Consider the following 18,166-nt stretch of genomic DNA (forward strand, 5'->3'; position numbering starts at 1 on the left):
ATTCGTAAATCAGGGTGGAAAATAAGTATTTGGTCAATAACAAAAATACAACTCAATACTTTGTAACATAACCTTTGTTGGCAATAACAGAGGTCAAACGTTTACTATAGGTCTTTACCAGGTTTGCACACACAGTAGCTGGTATTTTGGCCCATTCCTCCATGCAGATCTTCTCGAGAGCAGTGATGTTTTGGGGCTGTCGCCGAGCAACACGGACTTTCAACTCCCGCCACAGATTTTCTATGGGGTTGAGGTCTGGAGACTGGCTAGGCCACTCCAGGACTTTCAAATGCTTCTTACGGAGCCACTCCTTTGTTGCCCGGGCGGTGTGTTTTGGATCATTGTCATGTTGGAAGACCCAGCCTCGTTTCATCTTCAAAGTTCTCACTGATGGAAGGAGGTTTTGGCTCAAAATCTCACGATACATGGCCCCATTCATTCTGTCCTTAACACGGATCAGTCGTCCTGTCCCCTTGGCAGAAAAACAGCCCCATAGCATGATGTTTCCACCCCCATGCTTCACAGTAGGTATGGTGTTCTTGGGATGCAACTCAGTATTCTTCTTCCTCCAAACACAACGAGTTGAGTTTATAACAAAAAGTTCTACTTTGGTTTCATCTGACCACATGACATTCTCCCAATCCTCTGCTGTATCATCCATGTGCTCTCTGGCAAACTTCAGACGGGCCTGGACATGCACTGGCTTCAGCAGCGGAACACGTCTGGCACTGCGGGATTTGATTCCCTGCCGTTGTAGTGTGTTACTGATGGTGACCTTTGTTACTTTGGTCCCAGCTCTCTGCAGGTCATTCACCAGGTCCCCCCGTGTGGTTCTGGGATCTTTGCTCACCGTTCTCATGATCATTTTGACCCCACGGGATGAGATCTTGCGTGGAGCCCCAGATCGAGGGAGATTATCAGTGGTCTTGTAGGTCTTCCATTTTCTGATGGTTGCTCCCACAGTTGATTTTTCACACCAAGCTGCTTGCCTATTGTAGATTCACTCTTCCCAGTCTGGTGCAGGTCTACAATACATTTCCTGGTGTCCTTCGAAAGCTCTTTGGTCTTGGCCATGGCGGAGTTTGGAGTCTGACTGTTTGAGGCTGTGGACAGGTGTCTTTTATACAGATGATGAGTTCAAACAGGTGCCATTCATACAGGTAACGAGTGGGGGACAGAAAAGCTTCTTACAGAAGACGTTACAGGTCTGTGAGAGCCAGAGATTTTCCTTGTTTGAGGTGACCAAATACTTATTTTCCACCCTAATTTACGAATAAATTCTTTACAAATCCTACCATGTGAATTCATGGATTTTTTTTTCACATTCTGTCTCTCACAGTTGAAGTGTACCTCTGGTGCAAATTACTGACCTCTGTCATCATTTTAAGTGGGGGAACTTGCACAATCGGTGGCTGACTAAATACTTTTTTGCCCCACTGTAATTCATAATATTGCTGGAGTGGAGGAATGGACGAAGAAAAGGACCAGGAAAAAAGAGAGAAAACAGTATGTGTGTGTGTGTGGGGGGGGGGGGGGGGGGTCAAGGATGAAGCAAACAGATATGCTAGGACTCCAACTGCTGCATCGGTAACAAAGCACACTCAAACGATACGCAGCACCTAAAGGCCGAAACAAAGAGAGGAGACCGAGGACAGTCAAGAGAGCTGAAGATCTGAGGCCACACTTCCCGATGACAACCGTGTGTCCATCCCAGCCAACCCCCGCCAGAGAACGGCCACCTCAGCACGAGCTGAGGATGGGGTCCCAGACCCCGAGTACCACCCAACACCTAGCAGAGCCCCCACCACACGACAAAGAGGCCCAAGCCACCCCTGGCCACATCCCCCAAGGAAACAGCTCACCAATCACACCTAAACACTCAGTCAGACACCCCGGAGCCACCAAGTACCCAACAAAGGCCTAAAATACCCATAGGTGACCAGTTACAGTGGCCAAAGTGTGAAGCTGGAGACCGCAGTTTGTTTTCTGTTTCACCCACTGTTTAGTTTCATTTTTAATCACTGCCTGGTTAGAATTAGGCTCAAAAACTATTTGATTAGACTACAGAGAACATCACGATTTGAGTTAGAATATATAAGATGCCCTAACAGTAACACACATTTCAGGGTCTTAAACAATACACAACCAACCCGTAGTATTCAACCAACACAGACTGTGTTATTCTCATACCACATAAACCAAGTACTTACACCATTTTCCTTTATTCAAATGCAGCTTATCTTTCTTTAGTTTATTTTTTAGCTTATCTTGTTTTCAATACTTTGTGGTCTGATGTAATCTGACTAATTTAGCTGAATAGGGAAACCTTATTAAGCTTGCATTAGATTTATATCAATTATAGCACATATTTGTCTTATAAATGTGTCTCATCAATAACCACCATTTTAGTTATAACTGTTTTTTATTGCACATTAAGAATTCAAGATTAAGTTCTTCTGCAGTAAAACCACTGAAGCCAACTTGACATTTCTAATGCAGTTCCTGGTAAGAAGTCAGTAAACATTAACACAATTCCAGCTTAAAGCTTATTTAGAGTTAAATCCACCCTTTAGCAAAAAAGAAAGCTCGTGCTCTTTAATAATCTTGTCATTGAGAAGAGGAATTCAATCAAGAGATATTATCATTGTCCTTGTGAGTTTATTGATTTCTTGGCACACTGCAGTATGTGTATATTTTTGCCATGAATTGTACCGAAAATTTCCATCCAGTTAACAATAAAAGTGCATATGAAGTCTGCTTTTATGGTTTGTTTCGTGTTTTTCGTTTGAACGCTGTTTGTTACACACTACCACCTACATCCATCAGACTAGATTTTAATAAAGGGTATCATGAAAAAAAGTTCATGTCTATTATTGGTTTAATAGTATGATGAAGTTCAAATTGTCTAAACTATGATTGAGGGTTAGAGTGAGCATGTGCGTGTCTGTGGGGTGGGTAGGTGGGGGTGTTTACACTGTCAGTACATGGTGTTGGAAAACATTTCACAGAATTATTAGGCAGTCAGTGTTAAAATTACACAGTGTTAACAGTGTGAACTGTGCTTTGTTGTTGCTGCAACTTTTCTGACTAAACAGTACAGTACAGTTTATTAAAAGAAATATAAAGACTGATCTGACACATGATCAAACATACTGCAAAGTTCACAATATGTAAAAGTTTTTAGTATGTTAATGTCGACTTACTTTCAGGATTTCAACGGAATAAAAGCACACAATACTATTTATTGTAAAAAAGAAAGGCACTCAAAGGTCACAACACTGCATCTTATTAGTTTGCTTTGCAGTGAATTGTTAGCCAAATGCCCAATACGTCTGAACACATACAGGGAAGATGCACTTAGTTTGAGACCTACAGAATCTACTTTTTCCATAACTGATTACTTGTGTCTCCCAGAGTTTTTACAAGTAGAATGGAAGCAGTTTGGTTGTCAGATAAAGCTCTACTTGTCAGAGTTTAAAATTTCCTTTTTGCTAAAGTTGGAGCTTAAACTGCCGCTGAGTTATGCTACCATGGACTCAGGCTGCTAGAATATCTCTCATGATTCATCAAGCATCAAAGAACCTCTCAGTAATAAAATAATTAGCTGTACAACCACTTACAGCTTTCAAGGCTCAAAACTAAACGCAACCATGAAATCATAAAAACAAAAGGCATCAAAATTTGAGGAAAAAAAATCACCAGGAAATGGTACAAGCCATTAGCGATTGACTACTCAATACTGTACTAAGTACGTGGTAAAAACATATGAAGTGAAATGTACGTTAAGCCTTTTTTTATTGTCGTACTATTTGTAATTTTCAGGTTATCATCACAATGTCGATCGGAGGGTAAAGGTTTTATTTAAACTCAGTAGGCTACATGGCATGTGAAGGCATTTCAGAGAATCGTGCTAATAACATTCAGAGTAAAAATGACTCTCACAGTCATCGCAAGAAAGACATCACTTCCTGTGATGTGGTGGAACCGTGCACTGTCAGTGCTGCAGGTTTGCAGATGCATCCCTAAAATGGTATAACAGCATATAAAGACTGGTATACATATATTCTGCTTTGCAAAGTTTATAAGTCAGTTAATGCAACAAATAAATGCATCAGCTGACATATTTAAGCAGAATAAAAATAGCACAGTTCTTCTCTTTGTTGCCATATACCTACTTTGTAACAGCAAAGCTGCTGCAACACATGAACCAAAATGTCACACTTTTCACACTAGACTCATATGGCTCAACCATTTTTAAAACAAGCAAGCTTAATGTTTCCAGTCTTCTTTGTAAGTTTTCATTCACATATTAATATTAATAAATGATCTTACACTATGAATCAAGCATCATTGAGGATAGCACAATGACCAGGAGTTTACAGAAAGGGGAATTCAGTATATAAAAGATGACATGACGAAAGGGTTTCAGATGAAAACCTGCCACATTTCCCAAGTAAATTGTAAGAACTTGAACTGTTTTTAATTTTCCCTGTCTTAAAACCATCTATTAGATTCTTGTAATTGAATGGAAAACTACTAAGGTATAAACTAGTGTATATGTGCAATTACTCAGAATTTTAAGGTGGATTTTCTTTGTTCATATTATAAACAAGTTCACCCTCTGCTGCTGCTTATCCATAACTACAGACAGCCTTCCATCATTACTGAAATTCTGTGGTAAGTTTAAAAAGTTGCATTTCATTTTGTTACCACATGAGGGCACTATAAGGAATCAGAAATGTAAGCCATTCATCATGTGGGTTTTTACAGTAACATCTTGTAAAAAGAGATTTTTTAAAAAGGAACTTCTGAAACTTATCTTTGAAACTGAGACAAGCCTTGGTCTTAGATCTGGGTTCTTGTTAAGCTATATACAGATGTGTTCAAAACCCTGATACACGCATCACAGCCATTACCTCAGCTGCTTATCAGATGTGTCTTTAGCTTTCTGTCAAAGTTTTTGCCTTGAGACTGCGGTAACTGGGGAAATGGTGTATACAGCATCTATATATAACACAAACAGGACATGTGGCAAAACACAGAGGCAAAGAGACTGGTTATTTCCACAGAGATTATCTTGTGCTTGTATAAATACATGTACACACGGGAACACTTTTATATCTTCCCTGTGAAAACATGCATGCAGATAATTATGCACTGTAAATAGATTCTACATCGTAAATCTATTTACAGTGTATGCTAGACAAAGTCACACCCATGGATGCAATCAAGCAGTAAAATGTTTACAGCTTTCTTCTAGCTCTCAACACAACTTATTTCCAAATGTTACAAAAAAGTGAGGGGTGGGGGTGGTAGTGGCAGGGGGGTAACAGATGCTCTTTACAATATCAGCCTATTCTCCCCTGAGAGTACAGCAGGGCACACCCACAAACAGATCCACCAAGCAACTCTAAATGATCTGCAGCACTCCGCAGATCAGTGAATATTGTCCTAAAACAAATGCACGACATACATCTTCAAACAATAAAAAAAAACCCCGCTCTATCTTATTACTGCTACTTCAGAAGAAAAAAAAGGAACAACGCTTCATGAGAACTGAAGGTAGGAGGAAGATTGCTCTGTTTGCATTTGCTTTTTATTGTGGCCATTTGCACCTACCTCCACTGAGACTGAAAGTGCACGGCTGCAACCTCAAAAAGGAAGTAGGCGAGGTCTATTTTGACACCAACCGTGCTTCGAAATATATTCCAAGAGGTGCTGTTTTGAAGTTTCATTTTACACATATTTAGGTGCTGGAGAACGGAAGGAAGACACTGAAATAATTTCAAGATTTATTAGGTTTTTTTGTATTATTATGATCTTGTTGAGTTAACTGCTTCCATGGACACTACTGGACTATTCTCCAAAACCCTGATTAAACGGATATTTGTGGATTTATACAAGCTGGCTGAACTTTTGAACTACAAGATATAAAAAAAATAAACCTTGAGGAACTGAGACTGAGGTATTGTTCAAGACGCCTAAATATACTGCTGGATGCTAGATCGCTCAGAGTGCACGGTGTGACAATGCCTGTGATTGTACTAGAGGCCAGAGACTTCACCAGTCCCCTTTTCCTGGTGCGCACATTGGAAGTCCTAACAACCTGCACAGCATTCAGTCTTGTGGCCTCTGTGGAACATAGTAACACAACTTGGAACAGAACCTTTAGGATCTTCTGTATGTTCATCTGGTGCTTCTTCTTCACCATTACCCTGCTCATCCACATCCTGAGCATCATCCAGTTTCACAGTCTTATCCGAGTATCCTGGAAGAACCTAACTATGACGGTGGCAGTGTTGGGGGCACTGATGACTTTCAGTACATCTGTGATTTTCCCTTGGATGGTGATGGATCATAAGGGGGAACTACCACGTCCTGTGGCGGCTGCAGTGGCCTCAGGTCTCACCTTCCTGGCCTACACCTCAGAGTCAATTGTGCTCCGCACCCAAGCGCACGAGCAAAGAGGCTACATGAGCACCATGCCGGGTCTCCTCAAGATCATCCAGCTATGGGGGGGCTGTATGATCATACCTCTGGTTGTGGAGATGGTCCATGAACTCCTTAATGGAGTAGCATGGCAGCTATCGGTCTCTGGTGTGTCATATGGTGTCTGCATCCTCATGTCTCTAATTACACTGGTGGTTATAGTAGGTGACTTTGCTGGGCGATGTCTTCTGCCTTTTGACAGATTTTTGGCTGGCTTCTCCCTAATTGGAGTACTGCTCTACATGTTGGCCACAGTGATTTGTTTTACCAAGATACTGCAGCTGAATGAAAACAAAAACGCCATAACACAACAGCTGGTTATTATGGAAACCGTTATATCCAGTATTACACTATTAGCTTACACAGTGGATCTCGCTTTCTCCATCAAACTGTTGTGTGACAGGGGTCGTATGTGAAGGTCCTCATATATTGTGTGAAAAGTGTTCTGAAGGGTGTAATATGGGGAAAATAACATGTTGAATGTATGATAACTATAATTAACTTCCTAAACAGTTACTCATGATGCTTAACAAATCAAACTGTAAATTAGTTATTCAGAATAAAGAGTCTAAAAAAGAAAATTAACCCAAAGGCATTCAGACTAATAATAAAATTGTTTCCAATGTAACTGATACATGAAAGACTAATTATTTTCTTTTTATTACATACCTTAACACAACCTGCAGTACCATCAGTTTAATGGGGCCAGTTGCCAGTTACTAACACTAGATGGCAACACGACATTAGCAGTACCACTATTTAAATCACAGGAGGGAACTTTTAACTGTACATTACACTCAATGTTTATTTTCAGCAGGTGTCAGCTGCGCCTTTTTGTGAAGATAAAAACTGCTGTAAATAACATCCTTCTGTAATGCATTTAGCTCTTAAATACTAATTAGATGTGACTGTTATTCACACACTTTTTAACTGATTAGCCTGCACACAAGCAAAATAAAAGATGGATTTGCTTTCTTTTTCTTTTATGATAATCTACAAAAGGAGTTTATTTTAATTTAGTAAATTTTGTGTCCCCAAGATAAGCCAGAAAAAAAACTGTACACTAGTGTTCCCGACTTATTTACATTTTACACTGTTTACCTTACACATCTGCCTCACCAGCTCAGGCCTGCAAAGCAGCTCTGTCAAAACATCGATTGGCTATCCCAAACCGCATTGCAATGGAGTTATCCGACTGCTCGGTTTCGATTACTCTGGCCTCCCGTGACTCCAGCGTTTTTTTCCCATTCTTCTTTAAGGAACTAAGTGCAGTTTAGTCGTTGTCAACAGGGTGAGGTAGAAGACGGGTCGAAATAAGTTGGTACGTGGAACTGAATACACACACATTACTGTGCGTGAATCTTTGGAGCCCGTTTGGAAGTTTTGCTTTTTTCGTGTGTGTCCAGGCGAACATGGAGACTCCCACAAACGGTAAGCTATCATTACGAAACACATTTTTCCAGTTTGGTGAAATAAGCTCGTCTAAAAACAGACTTGGGAACAAATTCGGGATTCAGTTTTAAACAGGAAAACTATTCTTTTCCGTCCACTCATTGTTTATGGTTTGATATTAAGTCATGTTTGGGCTAATGGCAGTGAAAATAAGTGTTAGTTAATGCTGTCGTGTTTCACTGGTCCGTGTAAGATCATAATTAATATTATGACCACGTTAGTACCCATATTAGTCCATATAGCACCTCCCAGTATCATCCTCATGCTAACTCCTACTGTCAAAGCCTATATTTTGCCATATGGTTATATTCCATCCACAAATGGCTACCAGCTAAACGCTGAGCTACGAAGAACACACTCCCTTTATATTTTAGGTCTCTGTGTTTATATTTTTTACAGCCATAATTATCTTTGGCCCTTTAATTCTTGTGTTTCTCAGAAGCCCCATGAGCACCATGGACATGTGATACTTGACTCTGCTCTAGGCAGATGCAAGTCCCAGGCTGGATTGAATGGCACTGAGGATACAAGGTAAGCACTTAGCCAGTAAATTTGGACTGATTATTGATCGGTTTCCTGAGCTACAAATGACCTCAGTGGGGCCAAAGTCTAGATGGAAAGAGGAAAGCTTAAGAGAGAGTGCGTGTGGAGGATAGGAAGGACAAACATAGCTCTGAGTGGTGAAGAACTGAGTAGTACTACAGAACAGCTGGCATTCACAGAATAGGGATCAGATAAAACCTCTGAGTTAGAAGCAGGCCTCAGGTATTGGTGACCTGAAGATAAAGTGGAAACGTGTGTTTGTCTTACCACATAGGATTAAAGTGCCGGGATTCCCAGCTTTGTCATTCACAAAACTGAACATGTTGTCACAAAACCAGATGATTGGTAGCACCGTGGTCCTTAAAAGCCTTGCACAAGCATGGAGTCTTATATTCAAACATACAAATAAAAGAGATGAGCCCAAGGCTCCCTTCTGAAGCTCTGACTTTAAATTTACATTTCAGCAAATGCTTTTAAACGCAGATAGTTAAAGTTGAGTTTTACCATTTTTCTTGGGTTTTATTTTGTTTGGTTTGATTTATTTATTTATTTATTTTTGTTTTGCACATACTGACTTAAGGTTATATTTAAAAATAATTTCTTAGACTTGCAGTGCATCTTTTCTTCTCATTTAACTGGTTTACTCATCACCATAGACACTACAGTGGGGCAAAAAAGTATTTAGTCAGCCACTGATTGTGCAAGTTCCCCCACTTAAAATGATGACAGAGGTCAGTAATTTGCACCAGAGGTACACTTCAACTGTGAGAGACAGAATGTGAAAAAAAAAAATCCATGAATTCACATGGTAGGATTTGTAAAGAATTTATTCGTAAATTAGGGTGGAAAATAAGTATTTGGTCACCTCAAACAAGGAAAATCTCTGGCTCTCACAGACCTGTAACGTCTTCTGTAAGAAGCTTTTCTGTCCCCCACTCGTTACCTGTATGAATGGCACCTGTTTGAACTCATCATCTGTATAAAAGACACCTGTCCACAGCCTCAAACAGTCAGACTCCAAACTCCGCCATGGCCAAGACCAAAGAGCTTTCGAAGGACACCAGGAAAAGTATTGTAGACCTGCACCAGACTGGGAAGAGTGAATCTACAATAGGCAAGCAGCTTGGTGTGAAAAAATCAACTGTGGGAGCAATCATCAGAAAATGGAAGACATACAAGACCACTGATAATCTCCCTCGATCTGGGGCTCCACGCGAGATCTCATCCCGTGGGGTCAAAATGATCATGAGAACGGTGAGCAAAGATCCCAGAACCACACGGGGGGACCTGGTGAATGACCTGCAGAGAGCTGGGACCAAAGTAACAAAGGTCACCATCAGTAACACACTACAACGGCAGGGAATCAAATCCCGCAGTGCCAGACGTGTTCCGCTGCTGAAGCCAGTGCATGTCCAGGCCCGTCTGAAGTTTGCCAGAGAGCACATGGATGATACAGCAGAGGATTGGGAGAATGTCATGTGGTCAGATGAAACCAAAGTAGAACTTTGTGGTATAAACTCAACTCGTCGTGTTTGGAGGAAGAAGAATACTGAGTTGCATCCCAAGAACACCATACCTACTGTGAAGCATGGGGGTGGAAACATCATGCTATGGGGCTGTTTTTCTGCCAAGGGGACAGGACGACTGATCCGTGTTAAGGACAGAATGAATGGGGCCATGTATCGTGAGATTTTGAGCCAAAACCTCCTTCCATCAGTGAGAACTTTGAAGATGAAACGAGGCTGGGTCTTCCAACATGACAATGATCCAAAACACACCGCCCGGGCAACAAAGGAGTGGCTCCGTAAGAAGCATTTGAAAGTCCTGGAGTGGCCTAGCCAGTCTCCAGACCTCAACCCCATAGAAAATCTGTGGCGGGAGTTGAAAGTCCGTGTTGCTCGGCGACAGCCCCAAAACATCACTGCTCTCGAGAAGATCTGCATGGAGGAATGGGCCAAAATACCAGCTACTGTGTGTGCAAACCTGGTAAAGACCTATAGTAAACGTTTGACCTCTGTTATTGCCAACAAAGGTTATGTTACAAAGTATTGAGTTGTATTTTTGTTATTGACCAAATACTTATTTTCCACCCTGATTTACGAATAAACTCTTTACAAATCCTACCATGTGAATTCATGGATTTTTTTTTTTTTTTCACATTCTGTCTCTCACAGTTGAAGTGTACCTCTGGTGCAAATTACTGACCTCTGTCATCATTTTAGGTGGGGGAACTTGCACAATCGGTGGCTGACTAAATACTTTTTTGCCCCACTGTATATAAAAACGTATGTAGCTCATCGTTATGTCACTCCTTGGTTAGCCTCAATATGACCATTTTCTTGCCTTGATTTTAGCGTTTTGACAAGGCGAGGTGGCTCAGGTTCAGAAACTGAGTGATACCACAGTAACTTCCCAGTCACATGGTAAAGTAGACAAAAAGGCTGTAAACTTCTGTTCAAATTAACTACTTTATGCAACCTGAAGAGTGCAAAAATGCATTGACTTCACTTTTTAGACAAGAAACTTACTTCCATCTTTTGTATAAAGTCTATGCTCCTCTCAGTGGTCTCTATAGGTTATATTGAACAATACTACTTTTGTCAAGTAGCCATTGCTCATACTAAAAGAAACACTAGTGCTGCATAGTGTTATAAGGAATAAGAATTCACTTGTTGTCATCCAAACCGCTTCATGGAGCTTATTGTTTTGGTGCTCAAGAAGCTTCAAGTCATGTAGTCATTATTTTTAGATGACTAAAGCTGCTGCTTCGTGAAATTCTATTCAAAGCAATACCCACAGGCTGTGGTAAAAGCCCGCACACCAGAACACGTTTCTTTTCCTTTAAACACATGTTCAGTTTCAGGTTTAATGCAAGTAATCCAATAATGCTATCTTCTTTAGGCTTCCACTTCTTTAAACTTGCATTGTTCTCTTTTGCAGGTTGTTCCTTAACTGCCACATTGTCTCATAGTAGATCTTAAATAAAGCGTAGCAGTTAGCTGTGTTGTTGAGCCAGTTATTCACGGTAATTCACAGAGGAATTTGACTTTAAGATTTGCATGAGGCTGTTCTAAAAGAGCTCGAGTAATGCAGCCAGACTCCTGCTGACTTCAGTTAAGCCTGTTTCAAGGTGGCAAAAAAAGTGAACGTTATGGTCTCTCTTCCTGGTCGGGTATTTAGGCATTTATGCAAATCAGTTAACTCTGTAGTCGTAATGTTTATGTTGATTTTTGTGGTCATGTTATAATGTTCATATGTCTGTATAAGAAAGTGAACCCATTCTAGATGTAGCTAAAGAATAAGATAGATGTAAAACATTTTGGTTTTAACACACGAAAAGTTTGGTCTGATGTAGGCTGTCATTCTCAGAAATGTTTTTTATTGTATTTGTTTCTGGTAAGGATATATGTAACGGATATGGTCGTGTCTGAATCAGAATTAATATAGGGGTTTTTTTCTGATTAAATTAATTTCAGTTAATTTTCAAAATTGGTATTTCTAATTTCATTTTAGTTTTTTTTATTAGAAAATTTTATGTAATTGAAGCTTTTTTATTTTATTGGTAGTTGGTATGGGATGTACTTGTATGATTTAAGAAGAATTTCAGAATGTAAGTATTATAAAGTATTTTGTCAAGGCAGTCAGTTAGGTCATTCATGCTTATGTTCTCAATAAATATGTGCATCAAAGCCTCTTAATGCTTTATGTAAAAGATTAAAACTAAAGACATTTTTTCTTTATTTTCATTCATTTTGTGACTACAGATTAATTGTTTGGTTACTTTTCATCTCTCTAAACTCTATTTTTTGTTTCTTTTCACTCTGCCTTTTAGTTTTAGTTTAATTTTAGCTAAATTTAATAACTCAAAAAGTTTATTCGGTTCATCTGAACGTAGCGTTTCCTGTGGGGGAAACATCTGGCTACTCGTCCAAGTGACTTCTTCAATAAATCACTTGGATGAGTGAATTACTGAATAAGTAATAACGGTGGCCTGAATAGCAGACATGTCGAACGTAAACCTGAGAGAAGCATCCAGAGCCACAACCTGTGGCGTTTTGTTTTTTGTTTGTTTTTGAAGCCTACATGGTATGAAGTAAGGTACTTTGTATCCTAAGCCTGATTTGGCATATGTCAGCAAACACATTAAAAGCCACTCAGACCTCGGCTGCACAGACAGCACCTGTAGGAAGAATTCATGCTGAAAGTGCTGAAACTAAAGGACAGGATGTGGTTGAAAGGATGCAGAGAGAAAGGTGTCATTTTGGCAACCAAAGGAGAAGTAAAAGCTGCCGTAACACCTGTGAGCGACAGAACGAGGCTTAGGGTTTGAGTGTGTCTGCAGCATATCTAAATGATTTGGATCACGTTTTCATTTCCTGTCTCAGAAAGCATGTCACAAATAAAACTGCCGAATGAAAGCCGTTCAAAATGGAAGCCTTTTCCACATGTATGCCCAAACAGAATTCTGTACCGACTGGTAAAACACACACCAACTAGTTTGTGTTGTGGATGTTTTACTTTCCGAGCCAAACATGTTCTGATGCTGTTGTAATGCAGTAGAACAGGTAGTGGCTGTGTGTCTTTATCACCTCCTTAGTGTTGCTCCTCTAATAGAGTTTGACTTATTCATTTTTCACTGTGAGACAAAGAGCATGTGCTGCTCATATGTACCTGCACCCTGGTGACTCGACACCTGTTCATAGCTTTGAGACACTTTCTTGTCTTCCAGGTTCTCAGCAGACCAAATCTATTTTTCGATCATCAGGAATATTTGTTTTTTTATTTTTCTTACATCAGATTTTTCTTCAGCTGAGATGTAGACACACTTAGTTTTATTTAAAAAAAAAAAAAAAAAAATTTAAAAGGTAAAAAGAAGCAGACACTCTCTGAATGAAATGAAATAAAGTTTTAGGAAGAAAAAAAGTTTTTTTGGCAGAAAGGTAAGCAAACCTTATCATTTTTTGTTTTGGTTTTCTGTGTTTGGCTTGTGATTGATTTTTCTTCATACATGTTTATGTCATGGCCCTCACCAGAATTAAAAATAATTTATGTATCATACACAAAATAACTACCCCGATGTGCTCCAAGACAGCTGCCAAGTGGCAGGAAGTTTATTGGTGGCATTTGTATCTACAAAGCCTTGAAGAAGACAGATGATTTGGACTTAACATGACAAAATATTGACATGAAATTATTGTACTTAGGCTACGTGGGCCAGTTTTACACAGGGTACACTCTCTCATTGTGATTTACAGCTTGCTCAGTTAAACAATGAGTGAGTGAAGGCCTCTGTTAAAGGAAACCAGTGTTTCTCCATGAACCGTGGCCCAGATTTGTAATAGTTTGTAATCTTTACAACAATGTAAAAGGCAATAAGCCGAGCCCATTGTCACATGTGAGTGTGCTGTTACAGGCAACTTATTTTTTTTTCTGTTATCAGATCAATTTCCAAGGCTTTGTTGAGCTTAAAGAATTCCAGATAGGGGTGTGATTTGTTGATTTTTATACAAGTCCATTGAGACTTCAGTAGATAAGAGTGATCAGTAGTTTCCATGGCAGGGCAACCATACTGTATGACAGAGTATTAGGGCCACATTAACATAAACATAAAGTTGATTATTTTGGGAACAAAGTCAAAACTTTGAGATTCAAAGTTAAAGAAAAGTCAAAATATTATTCTGGGGAAAAAAGGTTGAAATGGGGAGTGTGGAGATTACCGTTGTTGTTTCAAGACAAAATGCCACATTTGCAATACCCCCTGCAAAATGCCTTGTTTTGACGAGTTAGTGAAACATGATTGGCCGTCTTGTGATGCAACATACACCCTCTTTATTGTATGAGGGTTTAACCACTGATAACCTTGCATCTGTGCACTGCCAGCCATTTCATTTTGTACGAATCCACTCCTCTGAGTTTGTGAGTGGGTTTTTTTTTTTTGTTTGTTTTTTATTTATTTTTTGTTGTTTGTTTTTTGACCAGACTCGGCTTTCTGCATCATGTGTTCAACATCCACATACTCATCACCACAATGAATTAGAATTACAAATTTAATCTCAAAAATATGACTTGATTCTTGAAGTGATCGATAATAGTTTTTTCTTAATGTAGCCCTAATACTTTACAAAAAAAAAGATAAACTAGCTCTTTCCTGTAGTAAAGCCAGGAACCTTTTGTAAGCTCCGTCATCTTTGATGCAGGTGCCAGCAGACGCCTTAAACAGGAATAATGGCCATTACTGGGACATCAGGAGAATGTGTCACACTATCAGCCATCTGTGATTTCAGGCTCTGCCTCACTTGTGCTCTGCTTGCACAGTACTGAACACTCAGTTCACTGTTGCCATCATAATAATCACCTCTGTTACCAGAGGAGAGAGACACGGGCAAGGTAGGGGGCGGGGAGGTGTTTAAATATAGCTTTTCTAAAAATATTTCTCTCTTGGAACTGAGGCAAATTCACAAAGCTGCAGGCAACAGATTGTATGAAAGCAAAAATCAGAGAGATTTCTGAGAATCTGTGAATTTATTTACAGTTTTAATGTCAGCCCAGAGGAGCAGCACAGCTTCATAAGATTAAAGCCACTCCTTTGCAGTTTCAAGCAGTCATTTGCTATTTCAGTCTCCAATGAGCTTCTCTCACAGTTTCACAATGTGGTCTTTTGTCATCACAGTTTGGCTGGGACCTGCTTTGCCTAATTCCTATTGCTTTGAACAGCACTGAAAAATATACGATTACAGCATTCCCGGCTTTTGCTAAAGTTTTTATTTCTGTTCACTGTGCAAGTGGGCAACAATTAAAGTGTCTGCTCAGAGGGAAAATGTTCTTCTTTTTTACCACATTATTTTACATTTTCTATTAATTGCATCAAATGTTGGAAATCATTTAAAATCATCAGTGTTTTATTGATTAAATGTGCAGCTGTGCAATCTGTAATACTTGTGAAGTGGCTTCTCAGCAACGTTTGATGTCTCACGTGGGCCTCAGAAGCTCACTGTTATGGAACTGCATTGAGTAGCATGAAATGTCATTACTGCAGACAGATTAGCTGCCTTTTACAGTTGTGGTGGATGGAATCAGAAGCAGGAAAAACCCACAGTCCCAGTTTACAGATGGGGGGGGGACTCCTCAGGGATGCTTTTTAAGCTTTAAAATGATCTTAAACTCTGAGAAATGATCAGTTTTTCAGTCATAATTTGACAAAATTTATTAAAATATTATGTTGACATTTGACAAGAGTTTGTGCTGAATCCTGAGGAGACCTATGCCATTATTACTTAATCAGTTTTCTCAGAAACTAAGCACTAGGTCAGGGCCTTATGAAAAGAGTCCTTTGCCTTAATGGCATTTGCACAAAACATGATGTGGTTTTCTTCTTCAGCAATAAAACGGTAATCCTCCTACTCTAATAAGTGTCTCGCTTTTTACAGGAAGAACTGCCTGTGTGACTCGCTGCTTCAGGGCTATTGCTTAGTAGCTAAAAAAGGTTAAGAGCAGCAAAAGCTTTAAAACTACTTAAAGTGCTGTAGGTCACAAATGTTGTTTAGTTTATTCTGAAAGAATAAAAGGTGACATGTCTCCTGGGAGTTGGGGCTGTAGTTGAACGAGTCTCTGTGACTGGAGCAGAGAGGCGGATCTGTTACCGTTTTGTCACCGCTGCTGCCAAGAAGCTCATTCAAAAAATAATGAGGGCTTGTTGATGAGCTTAAGCAGTTAAGTGAGGAGTGCATTATTTAGCAGGAACAACTGGCAGGGTTTGAAATGCATAGGAGCAAGTATAAATTGGATTTGAAGTGCTTTGTTTGTGAATCATGAGAATAGTGATTTGTCTGGGTAGATGTGGTTGTGTAACGCCGGGGTCACTGTGCTCTGAAAACCTGCTGTTGGCCTTGTTCTTTGCCTTTCTCTCTGTTTGTTGCTGAAAACAGGCTTTTTTTTCTTTCTTTTTTTTAACTTCCTAGTCTCGATAGACGGAACGTCACATGCTCTTCATGAGTCTTCGTGCTCTTTCACTCTATTGATCCATAACACCAAACTATTGCGTGCCAACTGTCATAAAAATGCCTGCATATTTGCAAAGAAAGATGGGAAAATGTAAGCTAGTTGTACTTTCTGTAGTTATAAAAGGTTGTTACTCACATATTAAAAGCTTGGCAGTCTTGTGTGCACAGCTTAACTGATATATATTGACGCTATATACTGAAGTTTTATTATACCGTCGTTATAAAGCTTAGACCTTTGGAGCATTTGATTCTACCTGCTTAAAAATATAATCGTAAAACAAACTGTTTAAATGGGACCCTTTTATTAGCCAGTCTAAACCTGACGTCCTGTGGAGCTGGTGTGCAGGATAAGTTAACATTAAATGTGCACTGCTTAGCAATACTGCCTCAGAAAAAAAGGTTTAGGCTTCAAACATTGTTCTTCCTGTACATGTGTGGTTTCTACAGATTTGCATGTTGGGTTAATGGTGAAATGACTAAAGCCCTTAATGTGCACACAAATTCTGTGTGAATGGGTCACTTAGAGGTGCTATGTAAATTCCCAAGTGTCTGATGGAATATATAAATAACCAAATTAAAACTGTAGTTAATATACTTTTAATTTGGGGATCAGAAACTTGCCTCTTCAGTTTCATCATGCATTATGATTGCACACTGCATGAGTAGTAATCACAACCACAGTCATACTAACCTTTATAGTGTTTATGGTATATATTTTCAAAGCATGGCACTTACTCTCTGATAAAGTGGCATCAGAAACTTTGCACCTGGAAGGAGTTTAGCAGAGGGTGAAATCAGATATAATTTATGGACGTCATATTTCACACACTACTGATTTCTCGGTTTTAATCAGGGCCAATGAGTGAGGCTCGTTCACCTTTCCGACTGTAGCATTAGAATTTAAAGGAGCCTCGCTCATCACCAGTTTTACAGCAGTGACGAGTGAGGCCTGAGCAGAATATGATCACGGTTGGTAGTTTGTGTTTATCCCGACTGTGCAGGATAAAAGAGCACACTGACCTTCAGATATCAATGGCATAATCGTATTTTCTCATTGCTTTATGCTGGTTGTGTGATTTCAGTGGCTTTAGCTGGCCGAGGAGTGCTCGGAGAGGGCTGGTACCTGCAGTGATACCAGTGCCTAACATTTCAGTCCGTGCCTGTCGCACCAGTTCCTCAACATTCTTCAGAACAGTTTCTGTTTTGTTGGGCTGCTATTGTTTGTCTCCAGCACTTGGAATGACTCCATGTTGATGTTTAGAGAAAGATTTTTGCTATTTGTGTTGTTATTCCCATGCCCCACTTTTGTGCTTTGGAAACAAAGATGGCCTCATTTTAGAGAAATAACTTTTGTAAAAGCCCATATTAAACAAGCCAATGTTTTGAAACAAAAAGGTGTTTGTGGAAACCAAGAGCTCAGGCTTTAGAGTGCTCCAAACGCACCATTTTAAAGACTTATTGGTTTGTTTTTACTCTCAAATCTGTATGATGTCAGTGACAGCACATGTCCCTGATTAGTGCATCTCAGGTAGACGTGCACAGAAACCCCACCCACCCACTGTTCGAGATGCTTTGCTGAATAAAGTTGGACTAGTGTCCAGCAGCCTCACCTCTGTCAGTGCGCCCCAGGGCAGGTGTGGCTACAATGTAGCTTGCCATCACCAGTGTGTGAATGTGTGTGT

At 39.8% G+C, this 18,166-nt stretch overlaps 2 protein-coding genes across 4 annotated transcripts in view; both read left to right on the top strand.

Annotated features, from left to right (window-relative positions):
- The first annotated feature begins 5,525 nt into the window (after positions 1 to 5,525).
- Positions 5,526 to 7,123, top strand: LOC113023203 (myeloid-associated differentiation marker-like). The gene has a single exon (XM_026169227.2). The coding sequence runs from the start codon at positions 6,030 to 6,032 to the stop codon at positions 6,903 to 6,905; it is 876 nt and encodes a 291-aa protein (XP_026025012.1). The 5' UTR covers positions 5,526 to 6,029; the 3' UTR covers positions 6,906 to 7,123.
- Positions 7,124 to 7,700: 577 nt separating this feature from the next.
- Positions 7,701 to 18,166, top strand: part of LOC113023650 (testis-expressed protein 2-like) — a 33,369-nt gene continuing 22,903 nt past the window's right edge. For 2 of the 3 annotated variants that reach the window (XM_026169875.2, XM_026169877.2), the window contains exons 1-2: positions 7,701 to 7,920; positions 8,381 to 8,472. The gene's annotated coding sequence lies outside the window, so the exon portion shown is untranslated. Of the gene's footprint in view, positions 7,921 to 8,380; positions 8,473 to 13,103; positions 13,425 to 18,166 lie in introns of those variants that run through there. The other variant, XM_080302680.1, reaches the window with a different exon arrangement.

This window comes from Astatotilapia calliptera, chromosome 6 (genome assembly GCF_964374335.1).
Source record: "Astatotilapia calliptera chromosome 6, fAstCal68.1, whole genome shotgun sequence".
Classification (NCBI taxonomy): Eukaryota; Metazoa; Chordata; class Actinopteri; order Cichliformes; family Cichlidae; genus Astatotilapia; species Astatotilapia calliptera.

Bases quoted from the DNA above. Each gene is read 5' to 3' on its own strand.
- LOC113023203 (XM_026169227.2), top strand. From the start codon at position 6,030: ATGCCTGTGATTGTACTAGAGGCCAGAGACTTCACCAGTCCCCTTTTC.